Below are 22,702 nucleotides of genomic sequence, written 5' to 3' on the forward strand. Positions count from 1 at the left end.
ATTTTAAGTATGGAGTAGTATTTGTTGCTACAGAACTTAAGCTATTGCACTATGAAAACTAATACAGATTTTTAAAATATTCTGATTATCCTCTAAAAATACAACCAACTAAAGATACAACTTTAAGACACAGTCTAAAGATACAACTTTAAGATCCTCTAAAGATACAACCAACTTTAATATCCTCTAAAGTCATAACCATCCTCTAAAATTACACTATTCTCTAAAGATACAGCCGTAAAAATTCTTAAAACAAATACTCCTTGATGTTTAAACATAGAGCCATTTCTCCAGGTACAACAAAACTGAAAAAAAAAAATTTTACAGCAAATCAGCAATGAAATTGACTATAACTGAAATTATGTGACTTCCAAGCATGTATTCTACTGATCTTTCTCCATGAAAAATGTAACTCCAAGAAAATAATTATTTTGCAATTCTAGTCAGTTGGTTATTGCTATTGTTAATGAGAAATTGAACACTAATCATATTATTTCTTCCTCCATTATGGTGAACCTATAATGTTTCTTTAGGCTAAAGTAAATGGACTAGAAATATGATTTTATACACTCGTAATATTGGGACATTATAAGAGTTATTTTTGAAAATAAAAGAAAATTTTTCTGATAGAGATTGTGCTTATATTCAGTATAGATGGGTACTTCTCGGTATATTTAATTAGACTTGTAGTAGTATAATACAAGTACACTAAGAATCACTTAACTGGATCTTAATTATGAAGGCAAGCATCTTCATTTGTGTAAAATATGCCTATTTAAAGTCTGTTTTTATCTTACCCAGGTTATTAAAAAATTTTCCCATATAGCATAGGCTCCTATCAACAATTTTATAATACAAAGCATATGATACTGTACGCAGGATATATAATACACATCTACTTGATTATATATTTAATAGATGATATGCATTGTACATTTGAAAGGATACTGAAATAGTAAAAATTAAAATTAAGAAATTATAAAAAAGTTCACACTGAAAATAAAACAGCATGGGAAATGGAGTAAGACATCTATGTCTGAATACTGGCTCTGACCTTTATAACTTTTATTAAACAAACGTCTATTAAGAACCTAGTGTGTGCCAGTAGATACAACTTGGAAAAAGACAGTCAAAGTTCTTGCCCATCTAGAGACTGTATTCTTGTGGTAGGAGGGAGAATAAACAAGTGAACAAAAATTAAACTACTAGGTTAGATGAGGCAGAAGCAGCTTCTTTGATAATTCTCTTAGGAAAAGACTCTCTGAAGAAGTAATATTTGAAGTGAGATTTGAAAGGTAAGAAGAAGCTAGTTATTTAAAAAGTTGAAAGACTATTCAAGTTAAGCGCAAAGGTGAAGTGAGAAAGAACTTGGTGAATGTCTGGGGAAGAGAAGGGGGTCCAGAGTGGGTAGAATTAACAAGCAATTATAACTGGAACATTTGATGAGGCTGGAGATGTAGATAAGTGTCGAATAATGCAGGACTTTATAGAACATGGTAAGAAATTTGTATTTTATTACAGGAGTATGGGGAGCCACTGAAGGCAGGTGAGATACGTGGTATGACATACTTGAAAATGATCATGATGGCTACTGTGGAAAAAATGAAGCAGAAGGGAAGTGTAAAAGCAGGAATATTAGGCTATTGAATGGTTCAGGTGGCAGATGATGGTGGCATGGAATAGGATACTAACAGTGAAAATGGAAATAAATAGCCAAATTTCAGACCTATTCTAGAAATGAAATGAAAACAATAGGACATGCAGATGGTTTGCAGTGGAGAGAGAGGCTACTGATGAAGAAAAGGGAGATAATAAGGAAGATTCCAAAGTTTAAAGCTTGAACTACTGGGTGGATGGTGGTGACATATACTGAAATGAGAAGATTATGGGAGGAACCTGTTTATATGTGAGAAATCAAAAGCTAAGTTTGATAATTTTACGAAACATTCAATTGGATAGCATAAGGAATAAGGATGGTGCTCAAAGGACAAGTCTAAGCTAAAAATATAAGTTTACAAATGGTACTTAAAGCCATGGATCTGGATGTAATCCTAGGTGTGGTGGGTGCAGTTAGAAAAGAGGGTCCCCCCAAATAGGGTATGGATAGAGAACAGGGATATAGCCCTGAAGTAACCAGCATTTAAATATGGAAAACAGAATGAATAGTCAGCAAAGAACACTGGGAAGGAATGACAAAGGGCTTGGGAGGAAAATCAGAAAAATGGGGTATCTATCTTGAGAGCTGAAAGAAGAGAGTTTCAAAAAGCAGGGGCCTGGTCAACTGTGTCAAAACCAGCTGAGAGGTAAAGATGAGAATGGTCCATTAGATTTGGCAATATGATGACTACTGGTGATTCTGACAAGACTGGGTAAGTTGAAGAGCACATGCAAGTCTTTTGAGAAGTTATGGATAAAGGGAATTGAGAAACAGGCAGTAGTTGGAGTATGATGTGGGGCCAAAGAGTTTAACTTTGTAGATTCTGATTTATGTTTATGCTGATTTATGATTTATGTATATCTGATTGTGTATGCTGACAGGAATTATCCAGTAGAGGGGAAAAGAGTGATGACAAAAAAAAGTCCTTGAAAAGACAAGAATGGGGTCTAGAATAAAAATGGGTTGACTGGATTTTGAAAAAACTTCCTTCATTGTAACAGAAGAAAGGTGGGCAAACGTAAGAATAGTTTATTGATTGAGTGGTGGCAAGATAACCTTGGGCAAGTTGCTTTAAACCTACACGCTTCAGTTTTCTTAATAACAGTGTCTCCCTTCTTCAGCTGTTGTGAAGAGTAAATTGGATAAGGGATGTAATAAATAGCAATTCATATACTGCCTGGCACTCACTAATTTCAATAATTGCCATCATCATTATTGGTCCATCTATCTCATATTGTACATAGATCTGAAACCATTTAGAGTAGCAGCCCACAACCTTTTTGGCACCAGGTACTGGTTGTGTGGAAGAATTTTTCCATAGATGGGGGAGGACAGACAATTTTAGGATGAAACTGTTCTACCTCAGATCATCAAGCATTAGTTAGATCCTCATAAGGAGCACGCAACCTAGATCCCTCGCATGCGGAGTTCACAACAGGGTTTGTGCTCCTGTGAGAATCTAAGGCCACTGCTGATGTGTCAGGAGGTGGAGCTTAGGCAGTAAGGTTTGCTGGCCTGCTGCTCACCTCCTGCTGTGTGGCCCAGTTCCCAACAGGCCATGGACAGGTACTGGCCCGGGAGTTGGGGACCTCTGATTTAGAGAATACCATTTAAAATAACACAGAATAAAGATTGTGTATGTCACTGAAGTCTGCATTGTTTCTACTCCTTTCTAGCAGTTTCATTTAAAACTTTACTGGGTTGTTCATGTCCCCAAAACACATTCTTTTGAGCAGTTGCACTTGTTTAAGATTTGTGTGTGTGTGTGTGTGTGTGTGTGTGTATGTGTGTGTTTTAAAGAATAACAAAAACTGAAGAAAACAATCTTCATGCAGAAACTTTCTGTGGACTTTCAAGGTTAGAATTTTGGGCAGATTTAAAGTTGCAAAGAAACAAAGAAGCAAACCATAGAACAGGCCCTCAGATAAAGTCTAAAATTGTGTTTTCACCTTCATCTTTTTTTCACATGCAAACTATTATGTTACAATTTAAGTAGACATAGGTCTATTTGAAAATAATTCTAAGAATATAAGCTACATTTTGAAAGTTCAACATTCCAGCATTGTACCTAATACCTTTTGAAAAGGCCCTGTGAGTGCTGCACTCTCTTTCCTTTAAAATGTTCAAACCACTCCTATTACCCTCCTCTTGTATTGGGGTAACTAACAACAGGCACTTCCCCAAAAGTGGATCCTCTTTTTATCAGGAGATCTGACTTTACTATCCCCAATTCAAAAATAGTCTTCTGAGTTCTCAATAACTTTTAGTTACTGCTTTTACAATAGTCATCTAAATCAATACATGAGTATTACGTATTTTTGATCTATCTCAACATTTTTATTTTTATGAGGATGGGAATAATTTTTTCTGTGAAATTAGATGGCTAAAACAGTAACTGTGACTTCAGTCTTCTGGGAAAATATAAGCTGATTTCCTTTTTAAATTTATTTTATAAAATTTCATATTTCTATATGTAAATTTGACCTAATATAAAGATATAATAAAATGTATTTATTCAATGACTGTCACCCAAGATGGCCCCCTGAGGGTGAATTTCTTGACAAAGAAGTTGCTAACTTCCAGTTGCCAACCACAAAAACAAAGCAGTAGAAAACATAAGAGGTGTAAGTAAAAATTATATTTAACCTGTATTAACTGAATCAGATTATTAATGTCTCAATTGAAAGATTTCATTGTAACAAAAAAGAAAACAAATATTCTTCATGCACTTTACTATGAGAATGCACATATTAATGTATAAAATTCAGCTTGCTTAAATGTGATTTTGAAATTCCAATTGATTTATTTAACATATTCATAATATTTCCTTTATGTATGTAAGGACCCATTTGATAAGATGGTTTAGTGTATGTTAACAACAACGTTATTTTTACTCTAAGAAGAGCTCTTATAAAGTGGAACTTCAATTTTTTGAAATCCTTGAAATTCCCTTAAATTTCCTTAAGTACTGTGGTGTCTTCTCTATAACGAAAACCGGAAAAATAATGTTATGACTCATTAAATAAACCCAGTAAGTACAAACTTATGTTGAAACTAAACATACAAAATAACGAAATAACAAACCGTTTTATTTTATTTGAGAAAAAAGAAAAAAAGCCTTGGTCTTTTAAAAGGATTGAAATAGACTCAATTTATGGAGTCTTGGAATCTTCACGGTAGTGCAGACGAACTTCCACTTGACCTCCCCTGCCCCACCTCCTGCACACCTTCTCCTCTTAGTTTATTCACATTTTAAATCTTTCTTCCAAGTTTGGCCTGCAACCACTTGACTGGATAAAGTAGGTCACTTGAAAAGGAAGAAAGTCCAATAAAATGAATTGCAAAGACAACAAGATTAAACTGATTGCGCTGTTTTCATACATTGTAGCTGAAATTCTGCAAATACGCAGTTGGCTGTGGTTTGGCATTCAACAGCATGTGATCAGTAAGAAGGAGGAAATTTTATTCTCATTAACTGCTGCAGATTTACTGCAGTGAAAAAGGGCTATGTAACTCGAGATGTGACAGTACAGAAAGATCAAAGCCATGGACTGGAAACTAAATAAACCCTCTGGCTACTTCCTGCAAGGAAAATTCACTTTGGCAATGTAAAACAGAGCCCAGTTAAAAACTACTCTCAGTTTTATGAGCTGTCACAGCAGTTCAAGTGGTTTGGACTGGCTGAGTTTATAACATTATATTTCCTTGTTTTTGTCTTAGATACTTCTGTAAGCGGTTTTAAAGACGCCCCCCACTCCTTTAAAAAATACAACAACAAAAAACTAATTTCTTTTGGTTGAAACCAAGAAGGTAACCACTAAACTTATTAACGCAGGTAGGTCTTCATTTGCACATTCCTTTCTCATTTAAAACAGCTTAATACTTTATTCTTAGATTTATTTGGTAATATAAATTTACTTAATAATTCATCTATGATCTGTACAATTCCTATTCAGAATAAGTGCAAATCATTTTACAGAGCCCATATGGCTCATATCTGAGGAGTAAACTATTTGTAATAGCACATCTGTAAGGACTATGGGCAATATGGAGATTATGGGAATTAATATTACATTTAAAATTACATTTGAAAACGGTTGGCCCTAGGTTTTAGCTGTTTCTTAAAAAACAAATACCTTAGAAAAAATACCTAGTTTAATATTTCTAATATAAGAAGTCTAACAACTGTTCATAAATAGTTAAATTACATTGTTAAATCAATGAAGACAAAAATAGGCTAGATTAAATCTACCTTAAATTAGAAAATATCCTTGAGTTAAGGAGTAAGCTCAATATCATTACATTCATATTTAAAGGAAATAAAAGATGACATGCTGTATTTCTCTCCCTTATTTTTTTGGAGGGGGTAGTGATGCTTATTAACCAATTATACACAATTTTGTTATTCTCATTATAATATGAAGGAGCAAGCCTTTATGATGGTAATTTGCATTATATTCCCTTAAAAATCATTTTTGTTTTTTAAAATAAGAGCATTTCCTAGGACAAATATGTCATAAGAGCAGTCATCTTTGCTTCAAGACTTTCTTCCTTTCCATTTAAATTTACAACTAATTTCTACCTGTAAAGCCAACAATGCAATTAATACATGTGAAAAGTATATGACCTTTAACACTAGACAATCACTCTTAAATGGTGATGATATAATTAACTTGCCAGATACAACTGGATTAGCTTCCGTGTCATCTTTTCTTGTAGAAAGCTACACCATAATTGACATGTTAACATTTTCAAAGGTTCCAGTCATATTCAGGTTACGTTTTTTTAAATTTATAGACTCAATTACGCTGAATTTCTTCTACTAAGTGAAAGTCCTAGTGTCACAGGATCCTTGGGGTGTTGCTTTGCCACCCAGAAACCATTGTGGCTGGGCAGTACCTTCTCCCTGAGCATTGTTTGCGGCCGCTGGGCTTGTTCTGTCCACTCGGCCAGGTAGGCTGTGCTCAGCTTGCGCTACCAACCTGCATCCCACACCAGTCACGGGTTAGCCAGGTGTGGAGCGGCAAGGGGTGTGTGGGTAAGCGAATGCAGGGCCTGGTCACCACACACAGCAGGCATGCTGGCTGACTGGCTGCTACGGCAGGGTGGGCAGCTCCAGGCACTGTTACAGGTGCTGGCTCCATGCAAGGCTGCAGATGGACCAGATGTACTGCACCCAGCTTCTGCTCTGAGCAACTGCGTCTGGATGAGGGGAACACAGAGGCGCCCAGAAGCCTAGAGAAACCGGGAACCACAGAGCCCCACAGAGGGTGTCACAGCCCTGGCTCAGGAGCACCTAGGTCTGGGCTCTTGGAAGAGCCACAGCTCTTCTCTCCTTCTCGTTTCCCGCAACATGGCGAGTGGGGGCGATGTGTTTCAGCCCCATTTGTTACAGCTCTTTGAGTCCTGCCATTCAGGTCCCAAGTTCTTGTTTCACATCCAGGAAGAATGAGGTAAGTGGACAACTGGAGGGTAAGCAAAGGGGAAGAGGAGCTCCATTGAGTGACAGAACAGCTCTCAGGAGACCCATAGTTGTAGCTCCTTTCTGCAGGCGGCCTGATGAGTGTCCAGCTCTCAGCAGAGAAGAGATCTGCAGTGGGTAGCTCCTTACAGCAAGCAGGTAATCCCCACATCTGTACGAGTCTGGCTGAGCCTGGGGTTTTTATAGGCTCAGAAGGGAGGAAGTGCATGCTGATTTGTTCATGGCTGGCTATAGACACGGCCAGAAAAAGTACAAGTTCTCACTTTGGGTGGAAGACTCCACCTGGAACCGGCAGCCTGGTCCCCAGGCTCAGGCCATCCCTGACTAGAAGGTAGGGTTTCACTGGGGACTCACCCCTTCCCCAGGAGCCTGCCTCTTGCCATCAACATGCCATCCACTGCGCCCAGGCAGCCCATACTGAACCACCTTCAGCACCCCCTGGCCTCCCTCCCTGAGCTCGTAGGTGCCCAAAACTTCAGAGGGGGCTGGGGCAGTGCGGGGCAGGGCGGGGGGCGGGGGGGTGCTAGTGTGTCAGGGCTGCTCCAAGTGCAGGCACACCCAGCCAGATCATGACAGTGCCTGGGCTTGGCTTCAACTTTGCTGCAAAACTGGAGTAGGTGCCGGCAGCAGGGAGAGGCCAGGGAGCGGAAGCAGGCACTTCCGAAACTGCAGGGGCAGGGGGCCTTCCCCAGGCTCCCAGGAGCACTGGGATGACCTGGTCTCAAGCTGTAGCTGGGTGGGTGCAGCTGCACCCAGGAGCGCAGGGGGCAGGGCTCCTGCCTCTTCCAGCCTCACAGCTGTGTAGCTCGCAGTGTCAGCTGTGCCTCCCCAACTGCAGCTGGCATCCCTGCAGCAGCTGCTCCAGATGGGCCACTGCCGCCATCACTAATAAAGTGACAATAAATTTGGTTTTATTTGGGAGCATCTTTGGGCTTTCTATACAGCTAACGTGCATGCCTTCAAAATTTTTGCTCAGATTAGCAGATTTAAATTGAACACTAACTTGAAGAGGGTAGTTCTGTCACCAACTTCTCTTGTTTCTAAATTTCCAAAAGAAAGCTAATCACTTGAAATATTTTTTCAACTCAGGATTATAATTTCTCTAGGATAAAACATCTTCCCAAGTTTCCAGGATTCTAAGCCTTGATTTATGGCTCATATGTCTATATTTCAGTTACGTTTACAATTTACTAATGCCGATGTGTGATAATCTAATAAAATCTGCCCTTAAAAGTTATAGGCCCAATTTACTAATAAAACCTAATCCAATTCTCCTTGGGAAATGCAAATCATTAGTGTCCAAGTAGCAGAATGAATTTCCTTGCCTTTTCAATACTAGAAAGAAGTTGTCTCTCTAAGAAGTCTAAACAAATAAGAGAAATTAGACTAATATACAACAAGCCCATGAGGATTCATTTATGAGCATTTTTAAAAGAATACTATCACGTATGCAAAAATTTAAACTGCTTAATTAGCTGAATAAATGATTTTTAAAGAGACATTTACCCTTCTAGACTGAGAATATCCCACTTATTTCATTCCCATTTTTTATACAACTGGAATTAATCTGTAGAGAAATTAGTGAACTATTTAAGATAATTTAAAGGTAGTGAACTAATTACTCAATGTGTTAATAAACCCTTAGCAGCTCACTTCCAAGCAAATCTGAATCACCGATTTGCAGTAAACCATGTCAAATGTATTAAATCAAACTAAGTAAACAGTATGTCGTGTTGCACAACAAAACCTACATATCTTACTCTGAATTTTAATAACATTTATTTCAAACTTTCTAAAGTACAGTTCACTGATAAGACTAATATATCTGCTTGTCATCTGGAGGCAATAATGATGTAATAGTAAGAGTGTTGACTCTTACCAAGCTTAAAGGCTTCACTATTAGCTACCCGGTTTTAGGCTATTTCTTAAAAATCTCTGAACTTTAATTTTCACATTGTGAAAATGGGGACAATATTACTCTTTGCCCTATAACCTCACACACTTTTTGATGATCAAATAAGATACATGAAGATTTAAATGCAAGATAAATGTAAGTTATTAGTCTTCATATACTTAAGAGTAAAAAGGCTTAAACATTTTATTATTTGAATCTTTTAGAAGGCTCCTAAGGTATTCCACCTTCTTAATTAAAAAAGTAATTGGGACAGCTGCTATGAAAGTATACAGAAAGAAAAAAGGGATTTCATGTAAAGATTATGTGAGATCAAGACTCTTGTAGTATAAAAATTTTTTATTTGCTTTTTTTCTCATTAATTAGAACTATGCTGTGACGTAACTATTGCACTCTTGTTCTCCTGTTTTTACCATCCCACAAGTTTAAGAGTAAAATGACCACTTCATTATCTTAGGAATAATTTTGCTTGTCATATAATACTATTTCTTATGGTTTTACTCGAAAAATTTTACTGTACACTTCTGCTTCATTAATACTGAAGAAGGTGGAAATAACTTAAAATTATTTCTATTGGTTTTACCTACCTATGTCATTTATTACTTGGCTTGAAATAGATGCTTACATATATTGAAAATAATGTCATTTGGAAAACTGAATACAATTATTACAAAAATTTGCACAGATCTGAGTATTTTTAGATCAAATCATATACCATGCCTGAATCAGAGCAACTTTTAAAAGTAAACAGGACACTGTATTATTATCCAGCCCTACTGTTGCTATAAAGAGGTTCTACTGAGTATGTTTAAATCATGACTTAAAATTCTATTTACATTGAGAAGCAACTCTTGCAAATATCCCAACCTAAATCCAGTTAAGAACAATTAGGGACCTACACAAATGTGCATGTCAAGAACAAAGTGTAAATAAAACATATGACAGTGCCTTGCCTTTAATGACTTTTTGTTCTTTTTAATACTATGTTTCATAATAGACTCATCTTAAAATGTTTACGTATTAAGAATAAGTAAACAAATCTGTTATGATGTTTTAATACATGAAAATCAATATAAATAGATTGAGCAAATATTCTTAACCATACTGTCTACTATCAGTTACTAGAATTACAGATGTGGCAGTGATGTATCCAATTTTATGCTATCAAAACATCATATGTGAATAAAATTTTTATAAAAAACATTTTTAATAAGGAAGAGGAAAATTAAAAATTCACTGTGGTAAATCCTTTAAAAAGTCAAGAAGTTGATGAAAGGTGAATATTTATTGCTAAATGTATCTATTTTGACTTATGTTGACATTCACATATAAAGTTTACTTACAGTACCAGTGTAATAATATAATCTAATATATAGACAAAAATCTCATGGCACAAAAATAATGTTGTAAAAATGTTTATTTCACTACCCTCAATTATCAATTTTCTTTGACACATAATAAATTATCAGTCTTTACTTTTATCTCGGATTATTTCATAAGGACAAATTCTTAGAAATAAAGTTATAGAATAAAAGGAAGTAAACGATTTAAGGTTTTTGTTCTTTATCATCTTGCCTTTCATAAAGGTTTTATTAACTTAAATCCTACAAGAGGTGTTTAGGAGTACCGTTTTGCTCTGATGTGTGGGTGTTAGCATTAGAAATTATTTGGCAATTGATAGGTGAAAATGTTATCTGTCTGCTTTATTTTGTAACCACCATATCTAGAAAAATCGCTAAGTCAGTTTTTTGAAAGGCTTCATGAAGCATGTTTTCTGCTGAGAAAAAGTAATAAGAAATTCATAAATAATAGAAAAACTATGATCATCTTTGGTAAAAAAAAAAAAAGTAATAACACACTAAATGAAGCAGTATTTTAGTCAATGATTACTTTAAAAAGATTTTATAGGTTTTTAGCAATTAGGTTAGTTCTTACAATGCTGAACAAATGGCTGGTGTCAATATCTATCAAAGAATGTGCTTCTGAGAGGTTCTTTTCACTTTTTTGATCCTTCCATCTAATTCTATGGCCACAGTAAGGAAGATCATTAGAACTTAAGTTACTAGAACAAATGAGTTTGGGTTATTAATTAAAAATTGATAAAGGACTTATCAAAGAAGGAATTTTGCAGGCATATTTACTTTCCTCTCAATATAAAAGAATTTTTTGCTTGGCCAAATTAAGGGCTGTAAAACAGACAACTTAGTTTCTCTTTTGAATAACTGCTTTGAAACAAACTCATAATATATAGTTCTAGGAATATGTAGTTCTGTAAACACTGCACAATGCCTTTTAGACAGAGAATATGTAATTTTGAGGTTGCTTTCTCAAGGGAAAAAACAGTAAACTAAATAGCTGAGTATAATTAAGGCAGCCTTACAGCTAAACAAATAAGTCTAATTTTTTTATATGTAGAATTCTAGAATTAAAAAATCATACATTTAAAAATTTGGGTAAAAGATTATTTCTTACATTTTAAAGAAATAATGTGTTAGTTCTCCTCAGTATGATTTTTTAAAGTACAACAAATATTCAACTGTGATTTAATATTTGAAAAAAAAGAGACCAAAATAGAAGGCATATGTATATGTAATATAAAATACATATAATGCATAAAAAAGTTAATACTAAAGTACCCTAAGAAAAGAAAAAGAGGCAGGCTATAACATATACATAGAAAATGAAAGTGTAAGGGTCAGATGGCTCAGATAATGCACACATCTAGTTTGTCTTTGACACCATTGAAATGGTCAGTAAATGACATCACTGTGCCAACCACAAAGAAGAACTCCAGGCTCTCTGAAAAATATTTTTCAAAGCCCCAAGGAAACCTAAGCAGTCTGAAATTTTTTTTCCAGTTTATGAAAATTGGATTCCTATAAAAGAAAAATGAACCATTTTTACTGCAACAAAAACTGATTTGTAAAAGCTGGAAGCAGTTTAAAAATACCCTTAACATGCGGTTCTTGTTAGTCTTGAAAAGTAAAAGTTATAATAAAAAAATGGTCCAAAAGTATGGTGCAGATACATGGTATACATAACTGGAAAAAAAGCTAGTCTTGCTCCTATTATTTTTAATTAGCTTCAAAAGCAAGTTCCACTTTACTTTCTAACACCAGTTCAGATTTTGGGAGGGGAAGATTTACATCTGATGCTCTGGGATTGGCAACTCCATAGCTAATGCCTTAGAGCCCTAATGCATTTTGCATTAGCTCTAAATGTTGGGAAATCCTGGCGCCAAGAGGTTCAAACTGATAGTGACACGTGTCTAAAACCCAGGATTCACAGACCAATTGCCAATATCTATTTTATCAAACATCCAGTCTTCTTATAGAATGAGATAGATAAGTTTAACTGTTTTCACTGTTGCCTATTAAACTGCCTTGCTATCTTACAAAAATGCAGATATTCAGATTAAGAAGGACCCCCGATGTGGATTTTAAGAAAAACACCAATTTGAACTATTTAAATTCTTCTCTAAATCTGGCTTAGTTTCTCGGATTTTAATACATTCATCCTATTACTGAACATTGTCATTTTATGAAGAAATAATTTTTCTTTAAACAATTAAAAAAACCCTTGTGTCATACAAATTAGCAATTTATTATTTATTACATGAATCCACCCAAACTGAAATATTAAGAAAACAGAGAATGAAAAGCCATGAGAACTGGCTGAAGAGTATGCCACTTGGCACTGTCATATTGTTTCATGTTTTATCCCACATATTGTTATACTCAAATCATTACAAACAATGGTAATGATAAAAGTTCACTTTTTATACATTAATCAAGTATTATTCTTTCTCCAGATAACTTGACAGTGCTTATTTATCAAAGACATATGAAGAAGAAACAGGGAAAGAATTTATAAATCGTCTGGACCATTTCCCTGATTTAAAGGGAAAACACCCAACAACTCCAAATAGATAACATTTCCTCTTTTTAAGATACTTAGAGAATCAGCTTTTTCAATATGTAAAGACCAATTAAGCTATTATTCTATCACAGGTAACACAAATTCTTCATGTTGTCCATTAAGTCTGCTTATTCTCATCTTTACAGTAGAGATGAAGAATAGGAGTTCAACAACTTCTCTTTAATTAACTTGCATTTCTTGAAAAAGATTCCTATTTTGCTTAAAATCAGTTAAAATGAAAAATTTCAGAAATATTTTTGAATGACTATTATTTAATGAGATTTAAATTCACCTATAGGATATCAGGAGCTGAAATGCAGCCATAGTTTAAAATTTCCCATTATGCAGCAAAATTATCATATTGAAATATGTGAATAATTATGTAAAGATTTAAAATACTTAAATCTTTGAATTGAAAAAATGCCACACTTTCAGATCCATGGTTACTGTTACAAAAGAGCTTAGAGGTCCTATTAAAAGGAGAATCTTAACCAACCACAAATGATTGAATAAAAGCAAAAAAGCAAATGATTCCAAAGTCAGTCAGTAAAATAGAGTAAGAAAAAGAAAACTATGATTCTTTGGCTATATTGTGTAATCCGTCTGTGGCTCTGCTGATAGAGTTTAGGGTCCCTTCTCGTTTGTTCTATTACATACCACAAAATTTCAGGAAATTCATTGTGAATTATTTCTTCTAAATATGAAAAAAGTGATATAGTTAAATGTGATTTAAGGCCTTAACAATTACAAAAGACAAGAGATGAAAGTCTTGACTTTCTCAGGGAAAGTTCTTTCTAAAGGGCAAACAATTCTCAAATGAAAATAATTATAAAAATTGTATCATTCTTTTGATTTGAAAAATAGTCTATAGTAAGTTTTATTAACTAATCTTTTAAGTCAACATTACTGGGCTGTGTCTTTTGTAAAGTAAAAGAAGCTACTTAAGCATTTTTACTTTTAAAAAGAAAGTAAAGGTACAAAGGTAAAAGGATTTTTCCCAAAGTCATTTAAAAAAATCTTATTAACAGAATGGAGGAATAAAATCCTGAAATCTTTGGACCCAGTACATAACTTGTAGAATACATTTATCTCTCTCAAAACTTTTATTATTTTATAAAGTAAGCATTTTCGAATATTGGAAATTAGAGATTTTGCTGAATTGGGCAAAAAAGGATTGTTTTCTATATTTTAGTGAAAATGTTTAGTTTTTAAAAAGTCACATAATTAAATAAAAAAATAAAGGCAAGTCTTTCTCAAATAAGTAATGCATGATTTATAGCAGTTGGTTTTTTTTAGATTCACAGTATCTGCAGGAGATACAAAAATAATGTTTTGCTAAAAGTAAAACATAAATGGCAGAATAATCTTATAAACGCTATAAGCAAAATTTTTCAATATAAATATTAAGATCACATATCTAAATCATTTCTCCTTTCCCAATTATGTTTCAGAAAACATTTGTACAGTAAATTGTCACCTGATACAGTATTTATAATGATTAAACAGAGCCTCTATTCAAATAATTATAGCTAATAAAGCCAGAAGCATCAGAAGTAATCAAAAGCCATATGCTTTCTAGTATTTAACCATGTTTAGCTTTTATTTCCTAAGGCAAGGTGTTTCTTACTATGACAGTCCAGTATACAGATGAAACAATTTTTAAAGGGCTACTATTTAAACTACACTACAGAACACTGAACTACACATAAGGTTATTATATTTCATGTAATACTGCTATGATTTTCCACCATGCTTTTAAACTTTGGGTCATGACCATCAGCAAGTTGTAAAATCAATTTAGTGGGTTGCAATTTGCATTTAAAACGGGAAATGGAATATAATAAAATATCATTGTGTATTACAGGTAGAGTACCACTTTAAGCAATTTTTGTTTTACACATATATACAGGTAGATACATATATGTAAAACATTTACATATATGTATAGGTAGATACATGTATGTAAACAAATATGTATGTATGCATTAAATTCAAATTTGAAAGGTATTTCTTTTAATGTGGGTTGTGATCAAAAGAGCTTAAAAATCACTACACTATGTTTTGTTGCCTCCAAATGAGACAGCATGTTATACTGGAAAGAACATAAACTTTGGTGACATATATACCTGAGTTCAAATTTTTGCTCCATCATCCTACTTGTGTGAATTGGTCAGTTAACCTTGAATTTTTAGAGCTGTGATTTCTTCATCAGTAAAACAGATATAATAATACTTGTTTTAAAATGTTGCTGTGCAAGTTAAAATAAATGAGTATTTGTAAAACAGATTATATACAATGGATAATCGATAATGGTTGAAATTATAATTTAGTATTAGATTAAAATAGCATTACAAGTGATCATTAAGAGTTATCACACATTGGTTGCAACTGTATTGTTCATTTAAAAAAATACATGAACATATCTTACATATAGAAAATAGCTTATCCTAATGAAAAGTAGAATTTCAGAAGAAAAAATAAATTAATAATTTAATGAAAAAATTAATAGGCTTAAGGGAAAATAACACTGTATCTGTTCACTGGACTAGCTTAATGTGAAATGTCAACTGTCAGTCTTAATTAAAACATTACACCTCTAGGAATGGTATGAAGAGGAAAATATTATTTATACTTTCTGGCAAGATTTTAAAAATCTGTTATATCATTATGTAATAAAGCTGGATATATGCTGTGGGGAACTTTATTATAATTGCAAAACAATACTGGCCTGATTTCTTTTTTCTCTTAAATATTTTATGCAAATGCCATCTAGGGAGGAAAAGTCTTCAATTTAATAAAAGCACCAACTTTTTAAAAACAGCTATGTCTTTGGTAATTGTTAAAATACATGTCTTGTGTTCTCATTTTATATTTTAATGGCTTTGGAAAACACTCAGAAACAATCTGCATTCGTTAATTAGGCAAAAGTATTGTTTGTGTCAACAGACAATCTATATTTTCCAACTTGAAGAGCATGTTTTGTTTTAGATCTGTGATCTCCCTTTTCTTTTTGAGACGGAGTCTCGCTCTGTCGCCCAGGCTGGAGTGCAGTGGTGCCATCTCAGCTCACTGCAAGCTCCGCCTCCTGGGTTCACGCCATTCTCCTGCCTCAGCCTCCCCGAGCAGCTGGGACTACAGGCGCCCGCCACCATGCCCGGCTAATTTTTTGTACTTTTAGTAGAGACAAGGTTTCACCGTGTTGGCCAGGAAAGTCTCGATTTCCTGACCTCGTGATCCGCCCGTCTTGGTCTCCCAAAGTGCTGGGATTACAGGCATGAGCCACTGCGTCTGGCCTTGTGATCTCCGTTTTTTAAATACAGAAAATGTGACTTCGTAAGTTACTTTAAAATCAAACAAACAAGTCCTTGAAAAGATTGAGGGTTTTCCCCCCCTTAATGAAAAAGAAGAGAAATGGAGAGCGAAGAGAATTTTAGCTTTCCAAAAGCAACAGATCCCACACATTAGATTTTTCTTGTAAAACTTTACCTGCCAGGAAATGAATGCTGCCCAACAACATCTCCATTTTGAAGGTGGTAATCATTGAAGAAATCGGGACTTATGGCTCCTTCAGAGGCAATTAATCCATCTAGAAAGAAAAAAAATGGTAACCAGTAAAACACATGTGAAGGAAAAACCAGTCTATCAAGCAGTACAATAAGAAAATAACTTGTATATTTAATCTATAAAGAAAAACGTTAGCATGACATGTTGTTCTCTCCGGGAGTGTGAACAGATGACCACATGTACTTTAAGTACTGGTTCACAATAATGCAGCACAATAACTGAACATTCATTGAGCATCTACTGTGTATTTGGTACTATACGATTACAGAGAGGAATTAGTCTCTGCCTTCAAGCAGGCTTATGGTCTTCTGTGGAGAAGAAAGACAGAAAAAGATAAGGAAGGGAAACAAAGTGGGGAGAGACAGCAAGGATGGTTCAGGCTAAGGAAACAGAACAAATATGAGCAAGGAGGTATTAAATAGTTTGGTATTGGTCAAAGGTAATACTTTATTGTATTTCACAGCTTTATTAGTGTAGCATGATTAGGGAATCAGATATACCAAATAAGTGAATTTCTAAATAAGCAATACTTGACAGTTTAAGTGACAAACATTAAAATACATGCACAAACTTACATTAGAAATCTTCATATAGTTTATACTCCTTATATTCTTAAAAGGATATACTATACATAAATATTTCTTGATTATTCAATATTCATTATAAATACTAAATATTGTACAGTCCCTAGGGTTAAGAGATATATTTGATTACCTATGCTAAATAGCTCTATACTAGTATGCTTTTTGAGTTATTTTTCTTTGCTTATAAAATGCTTCTTTCCCTGAATTTAAGTATTTGTTAAGACATTTTCCTGATTATAGTTATGCTACTTTCTCATTTGTTCCAATCTAAGAATCTAGATAACCTATTTTTGATAGAATTATGAGTAAGTTAAGAATAAAAAGAATCTGAGGAAAAAAAAGATTTAAGTGATGGCTGCAGAGTTGTTCAATGCATAGAACAAACACGTTAGTATATTGCTTTTGTAATAACTATTTGGATAGCTTTGAGGCCTTTCAAAGTTTCCTTTTCTGAAAGTATGCTGGGCTGTTGAGTGGCCTGCAGATAAATGTTAGCTAGGTCATACCCACCACATTGTTTATACATTTGGCACACAGTATAGGCAAATTATTCAATCACCAAATTTTATACTTAGCACATGCATAATACTGTGCTAGGTCCTGTGGGAAATATATAATTTTACAATACATAACCTCTGTTTTTAAGAATTTTAGTTTAAGTGAAATATAAGACAAACACTTAAGATGCAATTAAAAATGTAATTTATAATAAATGATATACAAAAGGAATGGATATAAGTACCAAATGAGTGTGGAGGCAGTAAAAGCTATAGAGGGGTCAGAAAATTCTACTTGGGAGGGGAGGAGGCAGAAGTGTAACAGATTTGAGTCTGGAAAGGCAGGTAAGAGTTAAATGATGAAATCTGTTTAGGAGTAAGGGTCTTAAAAATTGAGTGAATGGTAAAACTAAGTAATAGAGTTGGCAAACGAATTAAGTGGGGTACTTTGTATTTCCATAAGACTCCCATACTACTCATTTGATATATATATCCATTTGTTATACATCATATATTAATGACATATTATTTGTCAAATTGTTAATGGATGCCTTTGGTATTTGTCCTATTACTTTACTAACTTTAAAATATGAGATTGCTTGAGCTTCTACTGAAAGTGTCAGTAATATTTAATCCAGTTTTTATGTGCACTAGAAGTTAAAGTTTCTATAAATCAAAAAGACCAGCTAAACACTGAAAAGTCATAAAAAAATGAAATCATGGAAAATGACAAGACACCACAGATTGACAGTAAAGCAACGTAAAAAAAAATCAATTTTATATGGATTCTCGCCATACAAAAATTTGTGATTCTATATGGTAAACTTTTTAAAAATGTCTAGGACTTTGTGAAAGTGCCTAAAACTAACAAGGTTAAGAACACAAAAATCAACAAGTTCCTCTGTTAAATTAAAACCAAAGAATTGAGAATCAGAGTTTAAGAAACCTGCCAATTTTAGAGGAACAAAGCTAAGTAAAATGCCAAAATAAATTATATGCCACACGTGGAAAATACACACAGAGATATTTGGCATGCTAATTAAAATAAAATAATTTAACACTAAGAAATATTTCAGATACAAATAAAGACAAATGAAAAGATACATGAATTATGTAAAAAGCTATATACTTATAAAGTATGACATAGTGAAGTGATCCAGGTTAGGCAGAAATTAAGTAAAAATCTGACCAAATTCTCAACATCTTATTTTTGATTCAGAATGCCTATTGTCTTCAAAGGGAACAATGAGTAGCAAAAGGATAAACAGAATACAGGGCACTAGAAAATGGGCAATCATCAAATAGAGATCAAATTAAAAATTTTGTACTTTAAAGATTCAGCCAGAAATTTTATAAACCCAGAATACAACTAGTCCAATAATATAATAAGTCTACTCTTATGTGAATAAAAAGAGTAAATTTATACTTCTGAAGTTTTTTTTTTTTTTTTTTTTTTTTTTTTTGACACAGACAGGGTCTTGCTCTGTTGCACAGGTTGGAGTGCAGTGGTACAATCATAGCTCACTGCAGCCTCAAACATCCGGCTAATTTTTAAAATTTGTTTTAGAGACCGGGTATTGCCCAGGCTGGTCTTGAACTTCTGGCCTCCAGAGATCCCTTTTGCCTCAGCCTCCCAAAGTGCTGGGAGTATAGGTGTGAGCTACAGTGCCCAACTTCATTTTTAATTTTCCTAGGACACTGTGGTTGATTCAGAAAGCTGCAGCTTCTACAGTGCCCTTTAAGGCTTGACAAAAGTTAGGCAGCTCTGACATGTGAGTAATCTTTCTTTACTAGAATGAGGTATAAAGATTCCATTAAAGCCTCTCATCTCAAGCATCTCAACTTCTTTGAAAATATCTATGTTTTCTTAACATTGTTCCACCAAAATTAATTCCTTTAGGGAAATATTAAAAAAGAATCACAGCTTCTTATTTATTCTCCAAATAAATCTAGGAGTGTCTTAAATTCCTACTCTAAACTTGTTGTTTCAAAGATACTAATAAGGAACTAAAGTATTTCATGTAACATTTAAATGACCAGAGAACAAACAGGAAACACAGATGATATACACCATAACCCTCTAAGCTATAGAGTATTATACACATTTACATTACTCAATTATATAAAACCTTTTAGACCCCAGTTATAAAGTACACCTTTCTGAGATGCCCCAAGTAAGATGATAAAGACAGTTATGAACAAAACAGAGCATATATTAGAACAGTGATGAAACCAAAGCAAATTTGTTGTCAACACAGGTAATTTATCAACCTTCTGATTTCTGAAAGCCAGTTTTAAAAAACTAGCTTATAAACATTGTGAATTAAAAAAAATACAAAAACTCAATATCTTCTTATGTATTATCTTGTATATCATATATTCTTACTGAAATACAGTTCTTTTTTTTTTTTTTTTTTTTTAACTCTTTTTCTTTTGGAGATGGAGTCTCGCTTTGTTTCCAGGCTGGTAGGTAGTGGCGTGATCTTGCCGCACTGCAACCTCTGCCTCCTGGGTTTAAGCGATTCTCCTGTCTCAGCCTCCCGAGTAGCTGGGATTACAGGCGTGTGCTACCACATCTGGCTAATTTTTGTATTTTCAGTAGAGCCGGGGTTTCACCATGTTGGCTAGGCTGGTCTTGAACTCCTGACCTCAAGTGATCCACTTGCCTCGGCCACCCAAAGTGCTGGGTTTACAAGCATGAGCCACCATGCCTGGCCAACTTTTTTGTTAAAGAGACAGGGTCTTGCTATTAATAATTGGCCCAGGTTGGAGTGCAGTGGCTGTTCACAGGCATGATCTCACTACTGGTCAGCCTGGGAGTTTTGACTTAATCCTTGTTGGATCTGGGCCAGATCACCCTTCCTTAGGCAATCTGGTAGTCTCCAACTCCCAGGAGGTCACCATAATGATGCTGAACTTAGTGGGGACACATGATTGGCATAGCTCATTACAATCCAGAGTTCTTAAGACTCAAGTAATCCCCTCACCTCAGCCTTCTGAGTAGGTGGGACTACAGGCACATGCCACTATGCCTGGGTAATTTCTTTTTCTTTTCCTTTTTTTGGTAGAGATGAAGTCTCGTTACATTGACCAGGCTAGTCTTGAACTCCTGGCCTCAAGCAACCCTCCTGCCTTGGCCTCCCAAAGTGCTGGCATTAGAGCTGTGAGCCACCATGCCCGACCTCTTTTTATTTCTTAAAGTCAAATGAAAATATAATATTGGGCACAGTAATATATATAATATTGGACATATAATAATATATAATATCAAAATTATATTTTTATTATATAAAATATAATATATGATATTGGGCACAATAATATAAAATTCATATCATATGAACTAAAGGTGAAATTGTGACTGTATGGGAGAAAATAGATGTCAATAGTATAGAATATGAGAAAAAGAAATAAGTAAAATGATACATCTTATTAATAATTTATTTGACTATACTTTACAAGACACATCACAGAAATACACAGGTAAATGAAAACTATGGTTTTTACAATATTCCTGAGATAGAACAAACCATTTTCAGCTTCATATTCCAGTAATATATTCACATACTAAGAGTAAGATTCACTACAATTAATGAAGAACAATTAAAAAATAAAAAGTCATTTAGACATATGTCGTAGCAATACGGCTTTATAAATGACAAAATATTTCCTCTATGGGTAAAAGTACTAAAGAAAACAGCTTCATTTTCATGATAGCAAAGGACATTAATTAGTGACTACAATCACAATAATTTTAGACTAAGGAAAAAGTACTGTAACTAAAGAAGATGCTAGTTTTGTATTTCACATGATAATACTAAGATTTTTTTTAAAAACATGGGAGAATCATTCACATTTGACTATTAAATAGTCTAAAAATACAGAGTGATGCTAATGACTAGAAAATAGCAGATGCCATTTCATTTTAAAGTAAAAGATGAGACCCAGGGAATTACGAGCCACTCAGTTTAACCTCTGTGACTGAAAAGCCGCTAAAGCTGTTCTTATCAGAAACAGCCTAAATTTTCAGGGAGACCCAGAGGCTTAGAAACATGGCTCAAGCATTCAAACAAATCTGCAGTAGTACACATTTATCTGATGTTTTTTGATGATACAATCATACACAATAAAGGAAAGGAGGCTGATATTATCTAGATTTCCATGAGACACATCAAGAAATGCTACAGAGATTCATTTAGCCCATGGACTATCCATGGAAAATGATGTATGTAAAATAATTACTAAACTAAAAAAAATTGCTTGCTATAAGAAATTTAGTTTTAGACTCACAGCATGTAATTTCTACTGTCAAATGTCTATCATATCAGGCTACAGATTAAAAAAAAACTAAATGTTTCTAAGTTTTGGTATATGAAAATATACATAACTGTTTTCTCACAAAAGCATAACTTATACATTTTAAAGTATCAGAAAAATATTTAGGATTTTCACTTTAAGAGGTTAATTTAATTTTGGAAATGTGGTATAACTTTTTAGAAATCTGTTCTGAAATTTTAATTGTATTAAAACAACAATGATGAATACTGAGGTGGTTAATAGCTTTATCTGGTTTTGGAAACTGGTAATTGATTCATTATGAAAGGTAGCTATCAACCTTCAAAGCAAGAAACTTGATTCCAAGAATATTCTGATTTCTATTAACAAAAAAGTTCGTATCATATATATTTTACATCATCTTACTTCATGAATACTGAATATGTAAGTAACAGCTGTTTGCCATTACTGAACTAAGAAATTCTGTTTGGTTGAAATTAATGATCTACTCCATCTGGTTTGAAACACAAAGCAACATTTCATAACTACTGTAAAGTTCAGTTAGGAAGAAATCTATTTGATTTTCAGAGTAAAGCATAAGTTTTCCATGATTTAAATATCTATACCAAATACAAAAATAATACATAATATCTATGGAAAATTTGCACAATACACAATTAAGAAAACACATGAATGAAAATGTGAGTGATATTATTAATGTGAGTACAGTGATCAGATGTAATAGTAATTTACATAATCATCCAATCATTGATCAAATTGTTCAGATAAAATGAGATAATACACAAAATATTT

At 33.9% G+C, this 22,702-nt stretch overlaps 1 protein-coding gene across 3 annotated transcripts in view; it reads right to left on the minus strand.

The window, feature by feature from the left end:
• Positions 1–22,702, minus strand: part of KIFAP3 (kinesin associated protein 3) — a 146,877-nt gene that overhangs the window by 16,711 nt on the left and 107,464 nt on the right. For all 3 annotated transcript variants that reach the window (XM_005539956.5, XM_065523512.2, XM_045392570.3), the window contains exon 19: positions 16,456–16,555. In XM_005539956.5, coding sequence (XP_005540013.1) covers positions 16,456–16,555 — 100 coding nt within the window. The remainder of the gene's footprint in view (positions 1–16,455; positions 16,556–22,702) is intronic.

The sequence above is a fragment of the Macaca fascicularis genome, chromosome 1, assembly GCF_037993035.2.
Source record: "Macaca fascicularis isolate 582-1 chromosome 1, T2T-MFA8v1.1".
NCBI classification, from domain to species: Eukaryota; Metazoa; Chordata; class Mammalia; order Primates; family Cercopithecidae; genus Macaca; species Macaca fascicularis.